The sequence below is a fragment of the Vipera berus genome, assembly GCF_964194415.1.
Source record: "Vipera berus genome assembly, chromosome: 1".
Lineage (NCBI taxonomy): Eukaryota > Metazoa > Chordata > Lepidosauria > Squamata > Viperidae > Vipera > Vipera berus.
In genome coordinates, this window is record NC_138202.1 from 162,713,999 (window position 1) to 162,735,262 (window position 21,264).

The following is a 21,264-nucleotide window of genomic DNA, read 5'->3' on the forward strand; positions in this document are numbered from 1 at the left end:
ATAAGTTGGGTATATATTAAGAAAAGCTGGACTGAAAGAAAATGCATCTTTAAAACTGGAGGAAGAAAGAGCAATAACTGATGCAATGCTGATGATACCACTATGATAGCTGAACATGCAAATAATCAGCAAACTCTAATAATGAAAATCAAGGACCCCAGCGGAAAAAAAATGGGACTAAGACTGAATATAAGAAAGACCAAACTAATGAGGTGCCATTCAACTCTATAGCAAACTGTCTGGAGTAGGGGGAGGCACTTTAATTCACTGAATTAAATTTAGATTAACCAGGCTTAAAAGTGACAGTGAAGATACTGAAGTGATGGATAGCTTAATAATAATAATAATTCAATGAAATACCGCGACCTGGCCATCGAAACTGCACGGTTATGGAAGAAACGTGTAACAGTGATACCCATTGTCATCGGGGCACTGGGAACTATGTCCAAAAATTTTGCAAAATACATCAAGAAATTGCAGCTTCCTGCAATAACTCCAGCAAAGCTACAAAAAACTGCGCTACTCAGAACATCTTACATTTGAAGGAGATACTGTACCTGGTTGATACCTAGGATGCTGGCAGCAACCCGTGTCAACCATTTGTGCCAGTCAATTTGAGTGTTCAGTTGACTGAGTTTCATGCTTAATGAATAAAAATTTTATAATAATACTGTAATAATAAAGTTGGAAGGGACCTTGAAGGTAATCTAGCCCAATCCCCTGCTCAGGCAGGAAACCCTATACCATTTCGGACAAATAGCTGTCCAGTCTTTTCTTAAAAACTTCCAGTGTTGGAGCATTCACCGCTTCTGGAGGCAGGTTGTTCCACTGGTTAATTGTTCTGTCAGGAAGTTTCTCCTTAGTTCTAGCTTGCTTCTCTCCTTGATTAGTTTCCATCCTTTGCTTCTTGTCCTGCCCTCAGGTGCTATGGAAAATAGCTTGACTTCCTCTTCTTTGTGGCAGCCCTTGAGATATTGGAACACTGCTATCATGTCCCCCCTCGTCCTTCTCTTCATTAAAATAGACATACCCAATTCCAGCAGCCGTTCCTTATATGTTTTAGCCTCCAGTTCCCTAATCATCTTTGTTGCTCTTCTCTGTACTCAGAGTCTCAACATCTTTTTTACATCGTGGTGACCAAAACTGGATGCACTATTCCAGTGTGGCCTTACCAAGGCATTGTAAAGTGGTATTAGTATTTCACGTGATCTTGATTCTATCCCTCTGTTAATGCAGCCTAGCACTGGGTTGGCTTTTCTGGCAGCTGCAGCACTTTAAGAATGAACAATCAACAGTAAAGAAATCAGTAATAAAGAAATCTGCCTTTTAGGATCAACAATCAACACTGAAGAAATCAGGAGTCAAAACTATACTGATTAGCAATGAAGATCTAGAACAGACATGTCAAACACAAGGCCCGCGGGCCGCATGAGGCCTGACATGGTTCCATCCGGCCCGGTAGGAAGGCAAAAGGTAGGAAGGCAAAAAGGTTTTTTATTCTCTCTCCAGAGAATAAACTTCCTACCTCGCTCTCCCTCCTTCTGGCTTGTCTCTCCGGAAAAGAGAAACTAAAATCTTCTTCCCCCAGTCAATCTCCTCTTCCCTTTTAAAAATCCCTCCCCAAGAGCCCCGCCCCGCCCCCAGCCACCGCGGAGGCTTCTGGAGCTCCCGACCTCTCTGCTGAATCCCCAGAGCTCTAGCAAAGCCTCCCAGCCAGCGCCGATCCCCCCCAATTCCCCTCTCTGCTGCACTTTCTTCCTGCCTTCTCTCCTTCTCATCTTTGCTTCCTCAATGCTCAGGAAGGGGTGATGGGAGGGGGAGAGATTGCCAGCGCTGCCATGTTGCTGCCGGTCTTGCTATCCTGTGTGGGGAGAGGGATCTGTGCCAATGAAAGCGATGCCTCGTGGCTGCGAGGGTGGAGGTGCTGCTGGTGGTGGGGGGGTTGGCGCTGATCTACAACTTGATTGCATCCATCAAAGCCAGAATACACTCAGCCTTAAATCCACGGGGCAGCCCCACCCCACCCCCTGGGTGTGCGCACAAGTAAGAGTCCGGCATCCCTGCTGGCTGCCTTGCCCTGCAGGTTGACTTCAGCCAGGATGCCGGCACTGGCCGTCTCCTGTGCGCACACCCGGGGGGCAGGACAGAGGTGGCGGGGCAGCTCCTTGCTGGTTCCAATGGATCTTAGGCTGAGTGTGTTCTGGCTTTGATGGACACAACCAGGTTGTAGATCAGCACCCCCCACCCGCCACACCAGCCCCTCCATCCTTGCACCCATGAGGCATCCCTTTCAACAGGATCGCCCCCACCCACCCACATAGTATAGGAATGGCCAGCAGCAGCATATTAGTGCTGGCAATCCCTCCCCCTCCCATCACCCCTTCCTGAGTGCGGGGCAAGGAAAGAGATGAGAAGGCAAAGGAAGGAAGGGAGGGAAGGAGGGAAAAAGGGAGGGAGAAAGGAATAGAGAGTGGGAGGGAAGAAGAAAGGAACAGAGGAAGGAAGGGAAGAAAAAAGGAACAGAGAGAGGAAGGAATGGAGGGTGGGAGGGAGGAAGGAAAGAACAGAGGATGGAAGGGAGGGAGGGTGGGAGGGACCATGTCCCAGCACTTGCCCTGGTCCCACCCTCCTCTGCCGGAGACCCTCAGATCTGCCCCAGTCCTACCTAGGAACCCCTGAAGCAAGTGATGTCGAACTGGCCATGCCCATCCTAGCCACACCTACCCAGTAGGCCACACCCATCCTAGCCACACCCACCTGGCCCCCCGAGGGCAACCACAATGCTGATGTGGCCCTCAATGAAATTGAGTTTGATACCCCTGATCTAGAAGATCCAGAAAAAGATATTCAAATGCTAGGATGTGTCTACCTGCAATTAAGAGAATTGGACAGGCAATGGATTTTCCCTGTGATGCTTTACTACAGGGGTGTCAAACTGCCGGCCCACAGGCCAGTTACATCATACAAAGGCCGCGTCCACCCCAGCTCCGGCAATGCAAAAAAAGTTGTGATACGTTGTGACACATCATGTGATGCGGTGAGTTTGAGACCTGTGCTCTACTACAACGTGCAAGTTGGATTTGAAGAAGCGGGATGGAAAGAATATTGATGCTTTTGAACTTTGGTATTAAAGAAAATTCCTGAGAATAACATGGATAGCCAAGGAAACAAAGGTATTATAATCAATTCAGAGTTCTCCTTCAAGGTTAAAACAACCAGGCACAAATTATCATAATTTGGACACATTATGCAAATCACACCATTGTGTTACATTAGTGATGACTAATTCAAGAGTCTCAAACTTCATAGTATTGTGGCACAGTAAATGCTAAAGGAATTTGTGTGACCCTCCCCCTCTTGGGAATAACTAGGTGTGTGTGTCTGTGTGTGTGTTTGTGTGTTCACACTAAAAAGTTTAATGGGAGTTAGAGATGGGTAATATATTTATATTTAAAAGGCTACCTCTTTTTGCATTTCTGGTTATTTTTAGCTTTAATCACCCAAAAGACTAGACATTTAAAATAATATGTGAAATTATTGAACACTAGCATGTAAATTTTTATAGTCACAATGCACAGACGTTTTTTACAGTAAACTGGAAGTCATCAGCCAACAGGAAACTAACCATTGATCACCAGTCCTTTTATTGTTATAGAACGCACTGGAACAGAGATCCGGCACCTTTTTTTGATGGATTTTCCAAGTTTTAAAAGTAACTTTTGAAAATTTGATGTTTGGTCCTTGTGGACTTGAATCGCCCTGTCGAGTGTAGCAAGTCAGAAGCAAAATCATTAAAACGGTTCATGAGGGCTGCTTGTGTGTCGAGTCCGATGCAAGCGTACTTCGTCCACGCTGGTTGTGATGGCGCTGCTCGGCTTGTGGCACTGCTCAGCTTGTGATTGGTCATGTGCTCGTGCGCTGAGTGCTTACTGCGGGCGGTGACCATTATGTTTTGTTACACAACTGACGTGTGTGGGTGTGTGTACAGTGATTGGCTATGTGTGACAGGTAAATAATTTCTTTATTTTAAAAAATTGTCGGTGAATTGAAAATAATCTTTTAATTTTTAGTGTAAAAGTGTGACCCCAAATTTAAAAATGAAAAAAAAAATTAATTACTTCTCAACCACCGGTCCTACCAAGAACTGAATATATAATTATTTTAATAAAAGATTAACAAGATGTGAGTTCGGGCACCTTTTTTCTTACAAAAAAAGCACTGTTTTTAACAATTAACGAAACCCATGGATGGCTAAAATCAAAATGTGTCTCAAGTTGCTCTGTTCCCACTTTATTTGCACAAGCTGAACAGATTTTTTTTAAATGTTGTGACCTTCCTGTAAGTAACTCATGACTGCAAGATAACAACCCACATTTGAGAAGAAACACAATGATAAAGATCTAAAAGTGCCATTCTCTATATGGAAGACGTTTTCCTGTGCTATTTTTTAAAATTTAGTGAAAGTCCTTATATAAAAAAGAAAGAAAAAAAATGCATAATCTCTTACAAAAAAATTTGTACATCTCAATATATTCAAAAGGTTTTGCAAAAAAAAAAGTTAAAATCTTTTGCTTGATTTCTACAATACACAGAATACCATCAAGGGGGATTTTTTTTTTTACTGATACAAATCTCTGGAGCTATACAACAAATTGCTGAAATGTATATACATGCAGAACAATATATAAACGCTTCACCATATTCGTGTTGAATGCTATTTGAAGCAGTAATTAATTACAAGTCCTATTGATTATATCTTTCTTTCGTGTTTGGGCTTAGCAAAGGTCAGAAGTGCCTAACCAAAAATATATTATTACATACTGAACCGAAGATGTATAAAACAAGTGGTTCAATATTTTGTATCATAAGATTCTCCTGAGCATTATTTGTCCTACAAGAATGAATACAAACTATAAATAATATAACTCATCCATGAATTATTGATTTGTTACATACACATCATTCCCAGCTGCACAATTTAGAGAAGCATTTTTTTTCCACTTAACTGTAAATACTGAAGAAACAGAACTGTTCACATATTTTCTTTGGAAATGGACTTGGTTGAAATTTAAGACAAAACTAACAGAATTTTTCTTAGTCTCAGAACATAAAGGGCACTTACTTTTTTGAAGTAATTTTATACAAAGCTAGTTTGTATATAAGTTATAGTTTTTCTAGATGCTGCTCTAGTATCAGATATCAGGTGGAAGCCTGGGAAAGGGCAGCCACGGAGGCACTTGACCACGTTGTGCCCATGCGGCCCCTAACCCGGTGCAGATCCCAGTGGGCCCCGTCAAAGACGGGGCCTAGAGAGCTGTTGAAGATCCAGCCGGTCTGAATCCGACCGATTGCAATTAAGAACCTTCACCAGGTCTTACCTCGCGGTGATGAGTACGGCAAAGTCTAGCCACTTCGCTGCCCTCATCGCGTCCGCAGATAATCGCCCGGCCGCCCTGTTTAGGGTGACCCACTCCCTCCTGAATCAGGAGGTGAGGGGGGAGCCCTTGCAGGGTCGTGCTGAGGAGTTCAGCCTACATCTGGCGGACAAAATCGCTCAGATTCGGGCCGGTCTGGACTCTGACTGGGCAGAGTCTGACGGAGGAGACACGAGCGGTCTTGGTGATGTTATCTGGGAAGAGTTCGACCCTGTGACTCTGGAAGATGTGGACAGGATCATGGGGAGGCTGAGCTCCACCACGTGTTTATTGGACCCGTGCCCCTCCTGGCTGGTGTATGCGGCTTGGGAGGGGACACGAGGCTGGCTCCAGGCAGTAATAACTGCTTCTTTGAGGGAGGGTAGCTTTCCTGCCGCCTTGAAGGAGGCGGTGGTGAGGCCCCTTCTGAAGAAGCCTGTCCTGGACCCAGCTATTTTGAACAACTATCATCCGGTCTCCAACCTTCGCTTTCTTGTGAAGGTTGTTGAGAGCGTGGTGGCGCATCAGCTCCCTCTGTTCCTGGAGGAAACTGATTACCTGGACCCGTACCAATCGGGCTTTAGGCCCGGGTACAGCACGGAGATGGCATTGGTCGCGCTGGTGAATGATCTCTGGCGGGCTCGGGACAGGGGTTGTTCCTCTGTTCTAATCCTATTAGATCTCTCAGCGGCTTTTGATACCATCGACCATGGTATCTTACTGCGGCGCCTCAGGGGGCTGGGAGTGGGTGGCACTGTTTTGCAGTGGTTCTCCTCCTACCTCCTGGGTCGTTCGCAGTCAGTGTTGGCAGGAGGGCAGAGGTCGGCCTCGAGGCCTCTCGTTTGTGGAGTCCCTCAGGGGTCGGTCCTCTCGCCTCTCCTGTTCAACTTCTATATGAAGCCGCTGGGCGAGATCATTCGTGGTTTTGGAGTGGGGTATCATCAGTATGCTGATGATACCCAGCTTTTAATCTCTACCCCAAACCACCCCAGTGATGCCCTCAATGTGATGTCCCGTTGCCTGGAGGCAGTCCGGGTCTGGATGGGGAGGAACAGGCTTCGGCTTAATCCCGACAAGACTGAGTGGTTGTACGTACCGGCATCTCGGGAAATTCAGTTCATTCCATCTTTAACTATGGGGGGGTGAGGTGTTACCCCCCGTAGATAGGGCTCGCAACTTGGGTATCCTCCTTGACTCACAGCTCAGTTTGGAAGACCAAATAGGGGCTGTGGCCAGGGGGGCTTTTGCCCAGGTTCACCTGGTGCACCAGTGGCGGCCCTATCTGGACCGGGATGCCCTGCGTACAGTCACTCATGCGCTCGTGACCTCTCGGATAGACTACTGCAATGCTCTCTACATGGGGCTGCCCTTGAGGACCACGCGGAGGCTTCAACTGGTGCAGAATGCGGCCGTGCGAGTTGTGATGGGGGTTTCCCGATACTCCCATGTAACACCTCTCCTCCGCGAGCTGCATTGGCTTCCAGTTGCCCTCCGGGTGAGATTCAAGCTGCTGGTGATGACCTATAAAGCCCTAAATGGCATGGGTCCGGATTAACTATGGGAGCATCTGCTGCCGGCGTCAACTTCCCTTCGTCCTGTGCGCTCCCACAGAGAGGGCCTCCTCAGGGTGCCGTCTATCAGGGATTGCTGGCTGGCGGCCCCCAGGGGGAGAGCATTTTCTGTGGGCGCGCCAGCCCTTTGGAATCAACTGCCTGTTGAGCTCCGGATGGCTCCCGACCTTCGCTCTTTCCACCGTGACCTGAAGACCTGGTTGTTTGAACAGGCCGGCCTGGACTAAGGGTTTGGGTTTATTTTTAACCATTTATTGTTGGGGCTAAATTAATTTAATTTATTTTTAATTTTTGTATATTGTATTTTATTGTCCTGTACACCACCCTGAGTCCTTTGGGAGAAGGGCGGTGTAGAAATTTAATTAATTAATTAATATAATAATAATAATAATAATAATAATAATAATAATAATAATAATAATAATAATAATAATAATAATAATAATAATATAACAACAACAACAACACTTAAAACTGTGCTTTATGCTAGAGCCAAAATTCATGATCCAAAACATGGCTTGAATTACCAAATGCACTAGCAAATAATGTTTGTTGGTTATCTGAATGTACAACATCCATATTCAACCACCATATAACCATAAACCACATGTATCTATGGGGCAGAGAGTGGTATTGCCTACAAGGATTGGCAGCAATCCTGAAGTTGTTATTTCTTGTATTGCATATTAGCTTGTTCCTTGTGGATTGAATTTTCTTTCTGGATTTCTAGTTATTTCACTTTAAGAAAATGTTGCTATTTTTTTAAAAAAAATGTCCTATTTTCTGGCTTCATTATTCATCTTTCATCTCATTTGCCTTCTATCTTCAGGCCAGTTAAGTTTCCCTTCCTCTTCCTACTCCTTTTTCTCATATATAACGTATCACTGAGATCATGACCTTTGCAAACAACTGTTTTACAGGTATTTTTTATTATAGTACTCTGCCCACATTAGGCACTTCCATCACTATACAAATACGACAATTAGTCACTAGAATGGAATGGTCAACTAGCAGAAAGCAGATAAAATTCCTATACCATATCAAATTAGGATGACTAACCTATATTCCACAGGCCACATACGGCTTCCAGTTCCCAATTTGCAGCCTCCCATCATGCTGCCCCAGATTATAGCAATATGTACAATTGTTCTCACCACAAATTATTATAGCACTTATCACTAGATAAAATGTTAAAATGGAGGAACTACATCAACAAATTTGGCTTTGCACATTGCATGTAACCATAGCTTTTCCTACAGCTTTGGACATCACATTAATTTAAAAATACTGCAATTCTCAAATCAAACGTTTACAGCACCCCTCCTCAATGCTATAATTTGGTTTTTTTGATTTAATTTGCTTGTGGCAGGGTATTTATTTTTTATTATTATTAAACGTATGTATACCTCACTTTTCAGCTTATATAAGCACTCTAGATGCCTTACAATCTCAATTCAGCCCCTATGGTTTGTAAACCACAATGTTCATTATATTGAATGAACTCTTACCAACTGTGGCCTATTCAACAAACCTCAGGTATTGAGCACACCATGACCAACCATGGCTAAACACAATATGTGAGCCAAATAAAAGTGAAAGAGAGAAGATAGAAAGTTACAAGTGCATTTATTGAGGGAGGAATAATGCAGAGCCAAAATCATAAAATCCAGAAAACCCTAGCATGAGTAATCATTTGATCACAGATATTTCACAAACATTGAAGAAACTGCATAGCAACCAAAGAAATTGAATCAGCAGTCTATTTCTATTTCAGATTCAAATATATGTTTATTAAAAATTTTGCAGAATAAGTGAAATATTATGATGTTACCTTAAATTTGTCAAGTTCTGCCTTTGAACACGTTGCATGATAAGACAGCACCTGATCCAGAACAAATGGGAGGGGGGAGGAGAAAAATGGTTACAGGTGAGAAGCTAAATTATTATTATTATTATTATTATTATTATTATTATTATTATTATTATTATTATTATTATTATTATTATTATTATTATTATTTATTATTAATTATTATTAATTATTATTATTAATTAATTAATTAAACTTATATACCGCCCTTCTCCCGTAGGACTCAGGGCGGTTCACAAGGTTTTTTAAAAACAATACAACAAATTACAAAAATTAAAACAATTAAAATGATTACATTAACCTTGAATAAATAAAATCCCAATTAGATTCCAATTAAAACCCCAATTAATACTCTCAGTCCAGGCCCGAAAGCTCAAAGAGCCAGGTCTTCAGGTCCCGGCGGAATGAGCAAAGGTCAGGGGCAGTCCTAAGCTCTACAGGCAGCTGGTTCCAAAGGGCAGGCGCACCCACAGAGAAGGCCCTCCCCCTGGGTATTGTCCGCCGGCAATCTTTTACCGGCAGTACCCTGAGAAGACCCTCCCTGTGGGAGCGTACAGGACGAAGGGAGCTTGATGCCAGCAGCAGGTGCTCCCTCAGATATCCCGGACCCAAGCCATTTAGGGCTTTATAGGTCATCACCAGCACCTTGAATCTCACCCGGGGGGCAACCGGAAGCCAATGCAGCTCGCGGAGCAGAGGTGTTACGTGGGAGTATCGGGAAACCCCCATCACAACCCGCACAGCTGCATTCTGCACCAGTTGAAGCCTCCGGGTGGTCCTCAAGGGCAGCCCCATGTAGAGAGCGTTGCAGTAGTCCAATCGGGAGGTCACGAGCGCATGAGTGTCTGTGCGCAGGGCATCTTGGTCCAGGTAGGGCCGCAACTGGTGCACCAGGTGAACCTGGGCAAAGGCCCCCCTGGTCACGGCTCCTATATGGTCTTCAAAACTGAGCCGCGAATCCAGGAGGACGCCCAAGTTGCAAGCCCTATCGACGGGGGGCAACACCTCACCCCCCATCATTAAAGATGGAATAGACTGGTTAGTCCGAGATGCCGGTATGCACAGCCACTCAGTCTTGGCAGGATTGAGACAAAGCCTGTTTCTTCCCATCCAGACCTGGACCGCCTCCAGGCAACGGGACATCATGGCGAGGGCATCACTGGGTTGGTTCGGGGTGGAGAAAAAGAGTTGGGTATCATCAGCGTACTGATGATACCCCACCCCGAAACCACGAATGATCTCGCCCAGCAGCTTCATATAGATGTTGAATAGGAGGGGAGAGAGAACCGACCCCTGAGGAACTCCACAAACGAGAGGCCTCGGGGCAGACCTCTGCCCTCCCATCAACACCGATTGCGAGCGGCCCAGGAGATAGGAGAACCACTGCAAGACAGTGCCTCCCACTCCCAACCCCCTGAGACGCCGCAATAGGATACCATGATCGATGGTATCAAAAGCCGCTGAGAGATCTAATAGAACTAGGACAGAGGAGCAACCCCTGTCCCGAGCCCGCCAGAGATCATTCACCAGTGCGACCAATGCCGTCTCCGTGCTGTACCTGGGCCTGAAATCCGATTGGTACAGGTCCAGATAATCAGTTTCCTCCAGGAACAGAGGATGCTGATGCGCCACCACACTCTCAACAACCTTCGCCAAAAAGCGAAGGTTGGAGACAGGACGATAGTTGTTTAAAATCGCTGGGTCCAGGGCAGGCTTCTTGAGAAGAGGCCTTACCACAGCCTCCTTCAAAGCGGCAGGGAAGACACCCTCACTCAAAGAGGCAGGTATTACTGCCTGGAACCAGCTTCGTGTCTCCTCCCGAGCCGCATAAATCAGCCAAGAGGGACACGGGTCCAATAAACAATTAGTCTTCTTAAGCCATCAAGAAAGTGAATACTACAATGGTTTATTAGTATCTCTGCACTATATATAGAGTATTATCCATGAAACTACTTACCCTGGTGGACCCAATTTTAAAGAAAACTACAATGCCCATGGTTCTACTTCTAGATTAATACAGCTACTCATCTATGCCTACTTCGAGTTTTTAAGTCTTTTAAGCCTTATTTGCAAGGCAAATTGATAAATAACAGTCATTTGAATTATTTTTGATCCTGGCCATAGTACCAACCACCACTGTACAGATATAATTACCTGGGGAAAATGTACCCTGAAAATCTGAAGGGCTGCTGAGAGGCACCAAACATTCTTTTTTTACAAATCTTAAAAATGTTTCCTAATTGTTTTTAAAAGTTGAACTAAAGGATTGAGTGACGTATGGAAACTACTCATGCCAAATTAAGAAATTAGATAGTCTAAGAGTTTTTTTTTTTAAAAAAAACCTCTTAAAATCTGTCTCACTTTGAAGGAATAAAACTGTAATAAATAATGAGCCGTTGATTTAGACATTTTTTACATGGCACAATGTGTTTCCTGGGTCTTTGATTCTTCTTTTTTCTAACAAAAAGATTGTTTTCTTCACTTGTTTAATAGAGAGGAAGTCAAAGTTCAGTATACATAACTTTTTTTTTGTTTTCTTTTGTTTCTATTTTCAGTATTAATTTCTTTACAGTCTGCTCTTCCTGTTCCTTTTCTATATGCTATGACCCTACACACTGCAACAATTCGGTCCTTGTATATGTATTGGCATTGTTGCCTTCTTACCAACCCCTTTCCAATTATATATATAGCATCCTTTTAAATCAGTCTCATAAAAAGCTTTTTTTTTTAAAAAAAAAGGCTGATTTTCAATAATACTTACATCAAGAGCCACAGATTGCTTTGCCCAGGACTTTTTCACTTGGTCATACATTATAGTATTATTGATGCCCAAGCCACAAAATATAACAAAAGCCTAAAAAAATAATAATATCTAGCATTAATATAGGCGATTTCAAAATGAATGGAATAAAGAAAGCAATGTTCTGGTTCCTAGGATGTGCAGGAAATAGAAAATACATATTGTGTGAGCTCGGAACAAAAGAGTCCCATTTGAAATGCTACTGTGCTCCAGGAAACACTGAAACAATTAAGTTCTTCCTTCTCAGGACTGTGAGTGGCGGTCTATGCAGATTTTGGTGTGTCAGTCTGCATCAAGATTAGTCAAATGTTTTTTTTTAAAAAAACCCAAATGAGAAAGAAATTTGAAATTTCCTATACAAGTTTCAGAGATTCTTGTCCAAGGGGCAGGGGGAGTGGTGACTTTCCCCCTATTTATGGTAGGTTTTCTTGTAGATAGTCAGCAACACATACCGTACCACCTGACATCACAATTCTTATTTTTCGCTTTCAAGATGAGGTTTTATCTTTTTTGGCAGCCTTGCAACAGCTGGCTTATGAACATATGTACAAAGAAACAAATATGCTTCTCCATACTGGAAGGAGAGGAAGGGAGGGAGGGAGGGAGGGAGGGAGGGAGGGAGGGAGGGAGGAAGGAAGGAAGGAAGGAAGGAAGGAAGGAAGGAAGGAAGGAAGGAAGGAAGGAAGGAAGGAAGGAAGGAAGGAAGGAAGGAAGGAAGGATTGCAGGGAAGAAATCTTACAAGAAAAATACAAAATTGCTTCCCTAGACACTGGTGCTTAAGTTTATCTTCTAAAACCTCAGCTTCTCAGAAAAAGAACAAGAATGAGTCATGCATGTATGCTTGATTGGGGGGGGGGGGAAACAACCCTCTTTTTACTCCAAATGCCAAAGAAACAAATACTGGACATCGCAACATCTTTTTATAGCAAAATACATCATAGCTTGCGTCAATATTGCACAGAAACATGAAGAGAGTTCAAGCCCTCAGCAAAACTCAACAATTAGCTGAAACCAACCAGTGCAGACTTTTTATATGAGTTTGGTGCCTATAAGCTTAATAAATTATGGCTGGTTGCATAGCCAGTCATATGTTTAGGCTGGATTTGGCATTTTCATCCACCTATTGAGTCCTTCCCAAGAACCTGATAGGCAGATATTGTTTAATATTATTAAAGTTAAAATTATTACATTATACATGCTTCATATGCAAACATCATTATTTATTTTTAAGCCAAAATGGAAGAGTAAAGTTTGGTGTGTTTTCAGAATAGCAGATTCAACCTTCCACTTCAATTTTACTATTTAATTGTCCCATTATCACTCAAACAAATGCTGAAACACACTGAGTAACACAGGTTCTAAAGATAACTGCCACCACTAATGTACAGGTAGTCCTCGAATTACAACAGCAGTTCATTTAGTGACCATTCAAAGTTACAACTGACCATTTTTCACACTTACGACTGTTGTAGCATCCCCATGGTCACATGATTTACATTTGGATGCTTGACAGCTGACTCACATTTATGACGGTTGCAGTGTCCCGGAGACATGTGATCACCTTTTGCAACCTTCTGACAAGCAAAGTCAATGGGGGAAGCCAGATTCACTTAACAATCATGTTACTAATTTAACAACTGCAGTGATTCACTTAACAAATGTGGCAAGGAAAGTTGTACAATGGGGCAAAACTCACTTAGCAAAACATAAATTTGGGGCTCAATTGTGGTCATAAATTGAAGTTGTACTGAAACCAGGTAATCCAAGAAGATTCTATTAAATTTTTCTACTTGCCACACGTGTTACAGGAAGATGTAATGTATAGAAATATATATGCTGCAGTGAATATTATGTAATTAAACTGCATCAATTTGACATGTCTTACCTCAAAGAGTCGCTGATCAGCGTCATCAAAAGGTTTTCCATCAAGTCTATTCAGCACCTGAGCAACCCCTTTACAAGGAATTAGCAAGCATAGTTAATTTTATATTTTAAAGGAAACTGTGTATTCACAATGATAAACCATATACACAAATAAATTAATGAAGGAGATATGCCACAAAACAAGAACTCAAAATTCAAAAACCACAAAGCATAATATTTGCATTATAAATTATAAATGCTATTATACCAACAGCCTCTGATATTGGATTACTAATATATTCATCAAAGCTTGAATTCAGCTGAATGAAACCACTCGAAATAGCAGCTTTTTTTTTCTTCCTTCCATCCATACTGGCTGAATTAGATTTAGCTCTGAGTGTCAAACTTCATGTCAACTTATTGTACAAATGTTCTTTGTGTATCACATTTTTTAACATAACAAGTTCCATGAGACAATAAATTGTAATTAATTTGGAAGCAGAGTGATCTGTTGCTTGCCAATCTTCTTTTCTTCCTAATCCTCCTTTAAGTACAGCTGGATCAGTAGTTAAAACGTCAGAAATAGGCTTTTGTTTATTTTTTCAAGCAGAATTTTATTTATTTTTAGTATATTACTATCATTAATAATTAATAAATTAATTACTAAAACAGCCAATAGTAAAGTTTTGTTACAGTTCTAGATTGTGTTTACATCTTTTATACCATTTTATACGGACATGAACAATATCAATATAAATTTAATTTGCAAATCTACAAAAGAACAGTTTCTTATTATTACAGTACTACTGCAGTAATTGATAGTGAACTACAGTATATCATAACAACACATTAACACATGTTTTATATTTAAAAAGTATTTTTAGTATCTTACCAATTATTTGGTGACTGTTATTCCATATAGGTACGCAGAGTACAGATCTTATGTGAAAACCAGACATCTGATCAACCTAGATAAAAAAAAAATTCATCAACTACCATAACATATGATTTAGTCTTAATCCAAAAGGTATATAGGTAGCCCTTGACTTAGGACCACAATTGGGAACACAACTTCTATCACTAAGTGAGATGGTTATTAGAAGAGTTGCAGTTGATTTACAAACTTTTTGCCACAGTCATTAAGCAAATTATGTAGTCATTAAGCAAATCCAGATTTCCCCATTGACTTTGCTTGCTGGAAGTTGCCTGGGAACGTCACAAATGAAGATCATGTGACCCTGGGTCACTACACCATCATAAATACACACTGGTTGCCAAATGCTAAATTTTGATCACGTTACAACTAGGTGCTGTGACAGTTGTAAATGTGAGGATCAGCTGTAAGTCATTTTTTTCAGCACTGTCGTAACTTTGAACAGTTGCTAAATAAATGGTTGTAAGTTGAGGACTACCTGTATCATCATTCCATTGCATATTTGAAAAAAAGTGCTAATTTTAAATAACACAATTACTTCAATACTAGGCAAAATAATATGTAGCTATGCATCTTAATTGAACACATCTCAGTTGCACTGAAAAGCCTTTCTTCCTGAACTTTGGTGATCCTTTTTTAAAATCTGATTTGTATTTTAATAGTCTTTGCTGCTTTTCATCATTTAAAGCAATAATTTGCTGTATAAGGAGTTCAACATGTGACTTTTGCTGTGCTGTAAATGAAGTAGTTGCTGGACCCATTACTAAAAAACATAAATAAGTTTCCAAAAGGTTAAAGACAATTCAGAACTAAACTATATAATAAATTTACTTGCAATTCAAGAAGTGCAGGAAAGGAACAGAAACAAAATCTGATGGCAAATCAGTTCTTAGCTTTCTTTTATATTAATCAGATGTTATTTTAATAATAAAGAATTTTTGTCTTCAATAATCATTTTTCCTGAAAATTGACTTTGGAGATTAAATATTAAATAATTAACATAATAGCATGAAGAATTAATTATTACTTCTTCTGCCACATAAAAAACAATATTCTTTCTCCAAATAAGTTGACAGCATTTTTATTAATGCACTCTTTAAGGGAATGTAAAACATAAACTAGTCAGCTGCATTATACATTAATCAAAAGAGCATATGGACCTGGATTCCTTACGTACAGTCACCCATGCCCTTGTGACATCTCGCCTAGACTATTGTAACGCTCTCTACATGGGGCTGCCCTTGAGATCCACTCGGAAGCTTCAACTGGTGCAAAGTGCGGCGGCACGGACACTCTTGGGAGCCTCCCGATACTCCCATATCACACCTCTCCTCCGTGCGCTGCACTGGCTTCCGGCTGCCTTCCGTGTGAAGTTCAAGGTGCTAACGATGACTTACAAAGCCCTACATGGCATGGGTCCGGACTACCTTCGGGAGCACCTTCTGCCGATGTCAGCACCCCACCGTCCTGTGCGCTCCCACAGAGAGGGCCTCCTCAGGGTGCCACCGCTCAAGGAATGTCGGCTGGTGGCCCCCAGGGGGAGGGCATTCTCAGTGGGTGCGCCAGCCCTCTGGAACACCTTACCAACAGAAATCCGGATGGCCCCTGACCTCCGTACCTTCCGTCGCGACTTAAAAACTTTCCTGTTTCAGCAGGCTGGCCTGGCATGATAGCGTTAATTGGGGTCCCAGTTTGTGTTCATTAGTGTTTCTTATTATTTTTATTGTTCGATCTGTATACCTTCCTTCCTCTGTACACCGCCCCGAGTCCCTCGGGAGAAGGGCGGTTTATAAAAACTAATAAATAAATAAATAAATAAATAAATATGTGAAATTATAATTCTACATTCAGTAAGAATATTATATGCTTTATTCCAGCTTGCCTTTTGGCAGGAAATATTGTCTAGGCATTAATGTCACCTTCTCAACAACTGAATTTATTACCTCCAGCAGTTTTCTCTATAAAATGGTTCTGAGCACTTATTTCAAATATAATAAAAAAATCTATTATGAAGGCTTTTAGAGACGTTCCTTGACAGACTTCCTATAAACAGAAGACTTTGTAAAAATGTCACTTTTGCTCTTTTAGCTTTGTATGGATTGAACTGCTGTAAATTCTCACCCAATTCTGCACCAGGCTCCCACCCACAAAAACACTCAAATTAAACTATTTTAGGGCTCTTTGAATAAAGTAAAGGAATTTAAAATGCTATAATTGTAGGAAATTTTGATACTTGCAGCATCTACTGTTAATTGTGAGCTGATATCTCCAAAAAATACTGAAGGCTAAGAAACTGTGCAATGGAGCAAAACCTTAACAGACTGGTTTGAATTGACCAGGCAATTATTTTGATACGAAGATCCAATCCTTATTTTAAGAATGGCTAAATCAACGACAGAGAATGAGGTGGCTGGATGGAGTCACTGAAGCAGTAGGCGTGAGCCTAAATGGGCTCCAGAAGATGGTAGAGGACAGGAAGGCCTGGAGGAACGTTGTCCATGGGGTCGCGATGGGTCGGACACGACTTCGCAACTAACAACAACAAAATCAAATGGAGAAAAGATGTATTCAGAATGCAAATCTTCAAAGGTATTGGGGATGGGTGGGAGATCAAAGGGTCAAGAGGCAATCAGGACCATGCAATTGAAGCCCCATCCCATGTATATCTGTGGAAGTTTAATACATGTGCAGAAGGGTTGCGGATTCAAATATGTGGTCACCACCATCATCTTGACTTTTTTTTTTAAACACACCATGAGGATGTTTCTTTAAAATCTTGTAATTTCTTCCAGGTCTGTGATCAAATCATAAAAGGTATTTAGCTGCCATTACATTTGATAAACATGATTACCTATTAAAAATCTATTGGGGTACTTATATAGGTCAAAAAGGTCTTACTTCTGCATCAAAGCGAGGATCTTGATAAGCATCACTGTTGTTCACTGGAAGGCCGGTGGAAGCTACAAGTTCAGCAATGCTATTATTTACTAGCCAGTCTGAATAAGATGCTGATGGTTTCTCCAAACTGTCTTTGAAACTATTAAAAAGAGCAAGGAAAGAAAGAATGTAGTCACTATTGGTTGAAGATCGACTTTAATATATAGAAACCATGATCTTGTTTCAGAGTAACCTTTAAAATTTCAGAGCAGCTTAATTGCATTTAGATAACAAAAAATGGGCAGATAACTTATATTTATTTGCTCTCAGTATTTATATCTATACACAACTGGGGGAGTGACACAGAAAATGATTTGCGATTTCCTTTAGTTATGCCTTTTACTCTGTTTTGTAGCACACTGTGTTATTAGTATTCTATACGGCCTATTGGCTAATCAATAAATAACAACAACAACCACCTAGTTTCTTCAAAAGAACTCAGTGCATATAAGGGCCAACACCAGCTAAAGAACCAGCAACTATGACTTAACATTGTTGTGAACAAATAATAATAAGTGTGGGATTTCCAAATACCGGAATGAAGGCGAATATATACAGTATGTCCCAGGATAACGTTGCAGGATCCAATCTGAGTTGGTCACCGGGACCAGACGTTTATAGTCTTCTGAGCTTTCAGACTCATGCTAGAGCCCATCCTCAGGGAATTTCTCTCTAGGAGTGTGTGTGCTTGGGCTATTCTGTGTGTGGTATTTATATGGTGCCTGTTGTGTATGGGTTTTTAAATGTTGATTGATGTGTTGATGCTGGCTATTAAGTTGTGGGTTGTTGTTTCCTTGTGCTGCCAAGCCCTCCCCTCCTAAGTACTTGATAAGCTGGTGGTAAATCAGCACTCCTGTAGACTGACCGGGGGCCCATTTCCCAGGCTGCAATCACTTCCCTTGGCTGCTGTTGTGGCTGCTCATCCAATAATCTTTGCAGCTGCAAAACTGAAGGTATGTCCTTGTTCACTACAACGTGAGAGATCAGATACAATATTCTGGCTTTATAACTCATTCCCTCAAATCAGCCACATATCTCAAGCCTGAGGTAAAACTCTTAAATTCTGGGCTATGTTTGAAGATTTCTTTCATCTCTCACACACTCTTAAATGTATGGTTTTCTAGACTCCACAGGCATCTGTTTTCTGCCTGCCACTTATCCCAACTTGCAGATCATATTTCTCACAGACAAGGCTAGAAATAAAACTTTGAATGACTTAGAAGAAACATTTGTATTTGGTAAACACATCTCCCCAGCAATGGAGATTAGTCACCATCAAGGGAAGAAACTGTCCGTTCCAAAAGCAATCTGTCCTTTGTTGGGTGGGGGAAGGCTCTTAACAATTTGTTTTGGCTTCTCTTTAATCCTTTATTTCTCCCTTTGCTATTATTTACCTTGGCTAAATATAATGGCATCGGGGGTGTCCTTAGTACTGACTCAAATATGTTGTATCATGATAATTTGATTTCTTGGAACTAGCTAACAAAGGTTTACTTTTTCTTATCTCCCCCTTATTCTTGATTTCTTTAAACTGTTTTCTGTCTTGCTATCACCTTTTTATTTATCTCACTGAAAAACACTACTGATCTCATAGTTCCACAGAGGCAAAGATTGTTGTTAGAACACACATATATTTATTCTAATGTTAAGTTTACTTTTCTGTCATATTCTCATATTGTTTATTCATTGTTTTATTACAAAATATTAACACAGAACTGATTGATGAAGGGTCTTTTTTCTCTTCCCCCCCTCCTTGGAATTATAGTAAAACTAATATTCTTTTTATAATCCTTCATTTTTATTTAAACTGACTGTAGCTCTAGAACAGACATGTCAAACATGTCAAGGCCCGGGGGCTGGATCCGGCCCGTGAAGTGGTTTCATGTGGCCCACGAAGCCAACCTAGCAACAGTGAGGGAACGGCCCCCACTGCCTTGGCCCTGGCCCAGAGACCCTCCTCCTGCCAGAGACCCTCAGATCTGTCCCACTCCTGCCCAGGCCCCCATAGGCACCCTTGATGCGAACGATGTAGAGCTGGCCATGCCCACCCAGCAGGCCATACGCACTCTAGCCATGCCCACCCAGTAGGCCACGCCCACCCTGGCCACACCCACCCGGCCCCCTGAGGGCAACTGCAATGCTGATGCGGCCCTCAATGAAATTGAGTTTGACACCCCTACTCTATTTTTATTTATTTATTTAATTTATTTAATTTATTTATTTAATTTAATTTTTATACCGCCCTTATCCCGAAGGACTCAGGGCAGTGTACAGGGCAATAGAACTTACTAATAAAAGGAATTTATCTCCATATTTATCATGCTGCACTAGTGAGATTTTTACAACAGGGCAGCATATGTTGAACTGAATGGTAGGATTGCAGAGAGGTATAACACTTACAGGCAAGAGAGAGCTAGGACCTGTTTTTCAGGCCTTGTCTGATAATGAAATTTATGGAAGTACATTTATGGAAATACAGCTGTATTTCACAGCAGTAAGATTTGACTGACAGACCAGAAGGACCAAATCCAAATCCAGGTCAATTCCCAGCCAGACTTACTGAATCTGAGATCCTTTCTTTATGGAATTTGGCTTTTCATTTAAATACACAATGCCCCATCAATAAACTCCAGATCATAATCTAAATTGTATCCTTTGCTTTTCAAATAAAGAACTCAGAAATCTGTACTTGAATAAAATATTACTGAAAACAAAAACTTGTCTCAAAAATAACATAAAAGATGCATCTATAGTTTTCTCTAGTCTAGCCACTTCTTTCTATCCTGAAATCTTCCTTCTTTCCCTCACAATGTCTAAATAAAAGAAAGAATAACTAGGAGCAAAATATATTAGGTTCCGTTGTTCCATTTTCAGGATCCTAAAAAAGAGGATTCCAAATCTAGTTTTTTTCAACAACTTTCTTTCCATGATTGATATAACACACTCAAGGATTATTGCATATAACTAAAGAAATGTAGAAATAACATGAATGTCAAATGTCTCCTCTGCAAATTATTCAAAAAAGATTATAATAACCAAATCTAGAAGACATCAGAATGACTAATATGTTTAGCTAGAACAGAATTGGAATCTCCTTTGGGGGGAAAAATTAAGGAAAACAGAAAGAGACTCATGGGGAAAAAGGTGATTAGGACAAAAATTACATGGTCAAGGCAAATTTTTCAGATTCAACACTACTTTGCAGACAGTGTTTTATTTACAATGAATAGCAGCCCAATGTTCTTAGCTTGAGTTCCAATAACAGTATCTTAGCTTGTGTTCCAAGAACAGTCAAATTTATTTCTGGACTTTTATTTCTACATACAAGTTAGAACCAAATGTACATGCTAAATATTCTTAGGAATTATATAAGTCAAGCTACATACTACAACAATTTCCCAAATTTCAATGAACCCCTAGATCTGCACTTTTTGTTTTATGCTAAACATATCTTTATTTCTCCCCACTGCTCTCTTTGTAATATGTTAAATAGGAGATACAAAGACCTTACATAAACCTGGCCAAATAAGTATTAAAACTATTTCAAGTATTAAAAATCTGGATTTATTTTTAAAGAGGTGATTTAATTAGTACTCATCTTGTCATTAAGGTACTCCACTATTTAAGCTGAGGGGGTGGGGGGTGGCAGGAGAGAAGAAACAGCCCAAAGTTTTAAACTACCTGCTGCCGGCATCAACTTCCCTTCGTCCAGTGCGCTCCCAGAGAGGGCCTCCTTAGGGTGCCGTCGGTCAAAGAGTGTCGACTGGCGGCCCCCAGGGGGAGGGCGTTCTCTGTGGGCGCGCCAGACCTTTGGAACCATTTACCGGTGGAGCTCCGGACGGCTCCCGACCTTCGCTCCTTCCGACGTGACCTA

General features: G+C 41.3%; 1 protein-coding gene across 1 annotated transcript in view; it reads right to left on the reverse strand.

The window, feature by feature from the left end:
* The window catches only part of PDE11A (phosphodiesterase 11A), a gene marked incomplete at both ends in the record, with an annotated part of 193,273 nt that overhangs the window by 81,174 nt on the left and 90,835 nt on the right, over window positions 1-21,264 (reverse strand). The window contains 5 exons of the mRNA XM_081340237.1: window positions 8,817-8,867; window positions 11,617-11,709; window positions 13,542-13,609; window positions 14,412-14,487; window positions 17,352-17,490. Of these exons, the coding sequence (XP_081196363.1) occupies window positions 8,817-8,867; window positions 11,617-11,709; window positions 13,542-13,609; window positions 14,412-14,487; window positions 17,352-17,490 (427 nt within the window). The remainder of the gene's footprint in view (window positions 1-8,816; window positions 8,868-11,616; window positions 11,710-13,541; window positions 13,610-14,411; window positions 14,488-17,351; window positions 17,491-21,264) is intronic.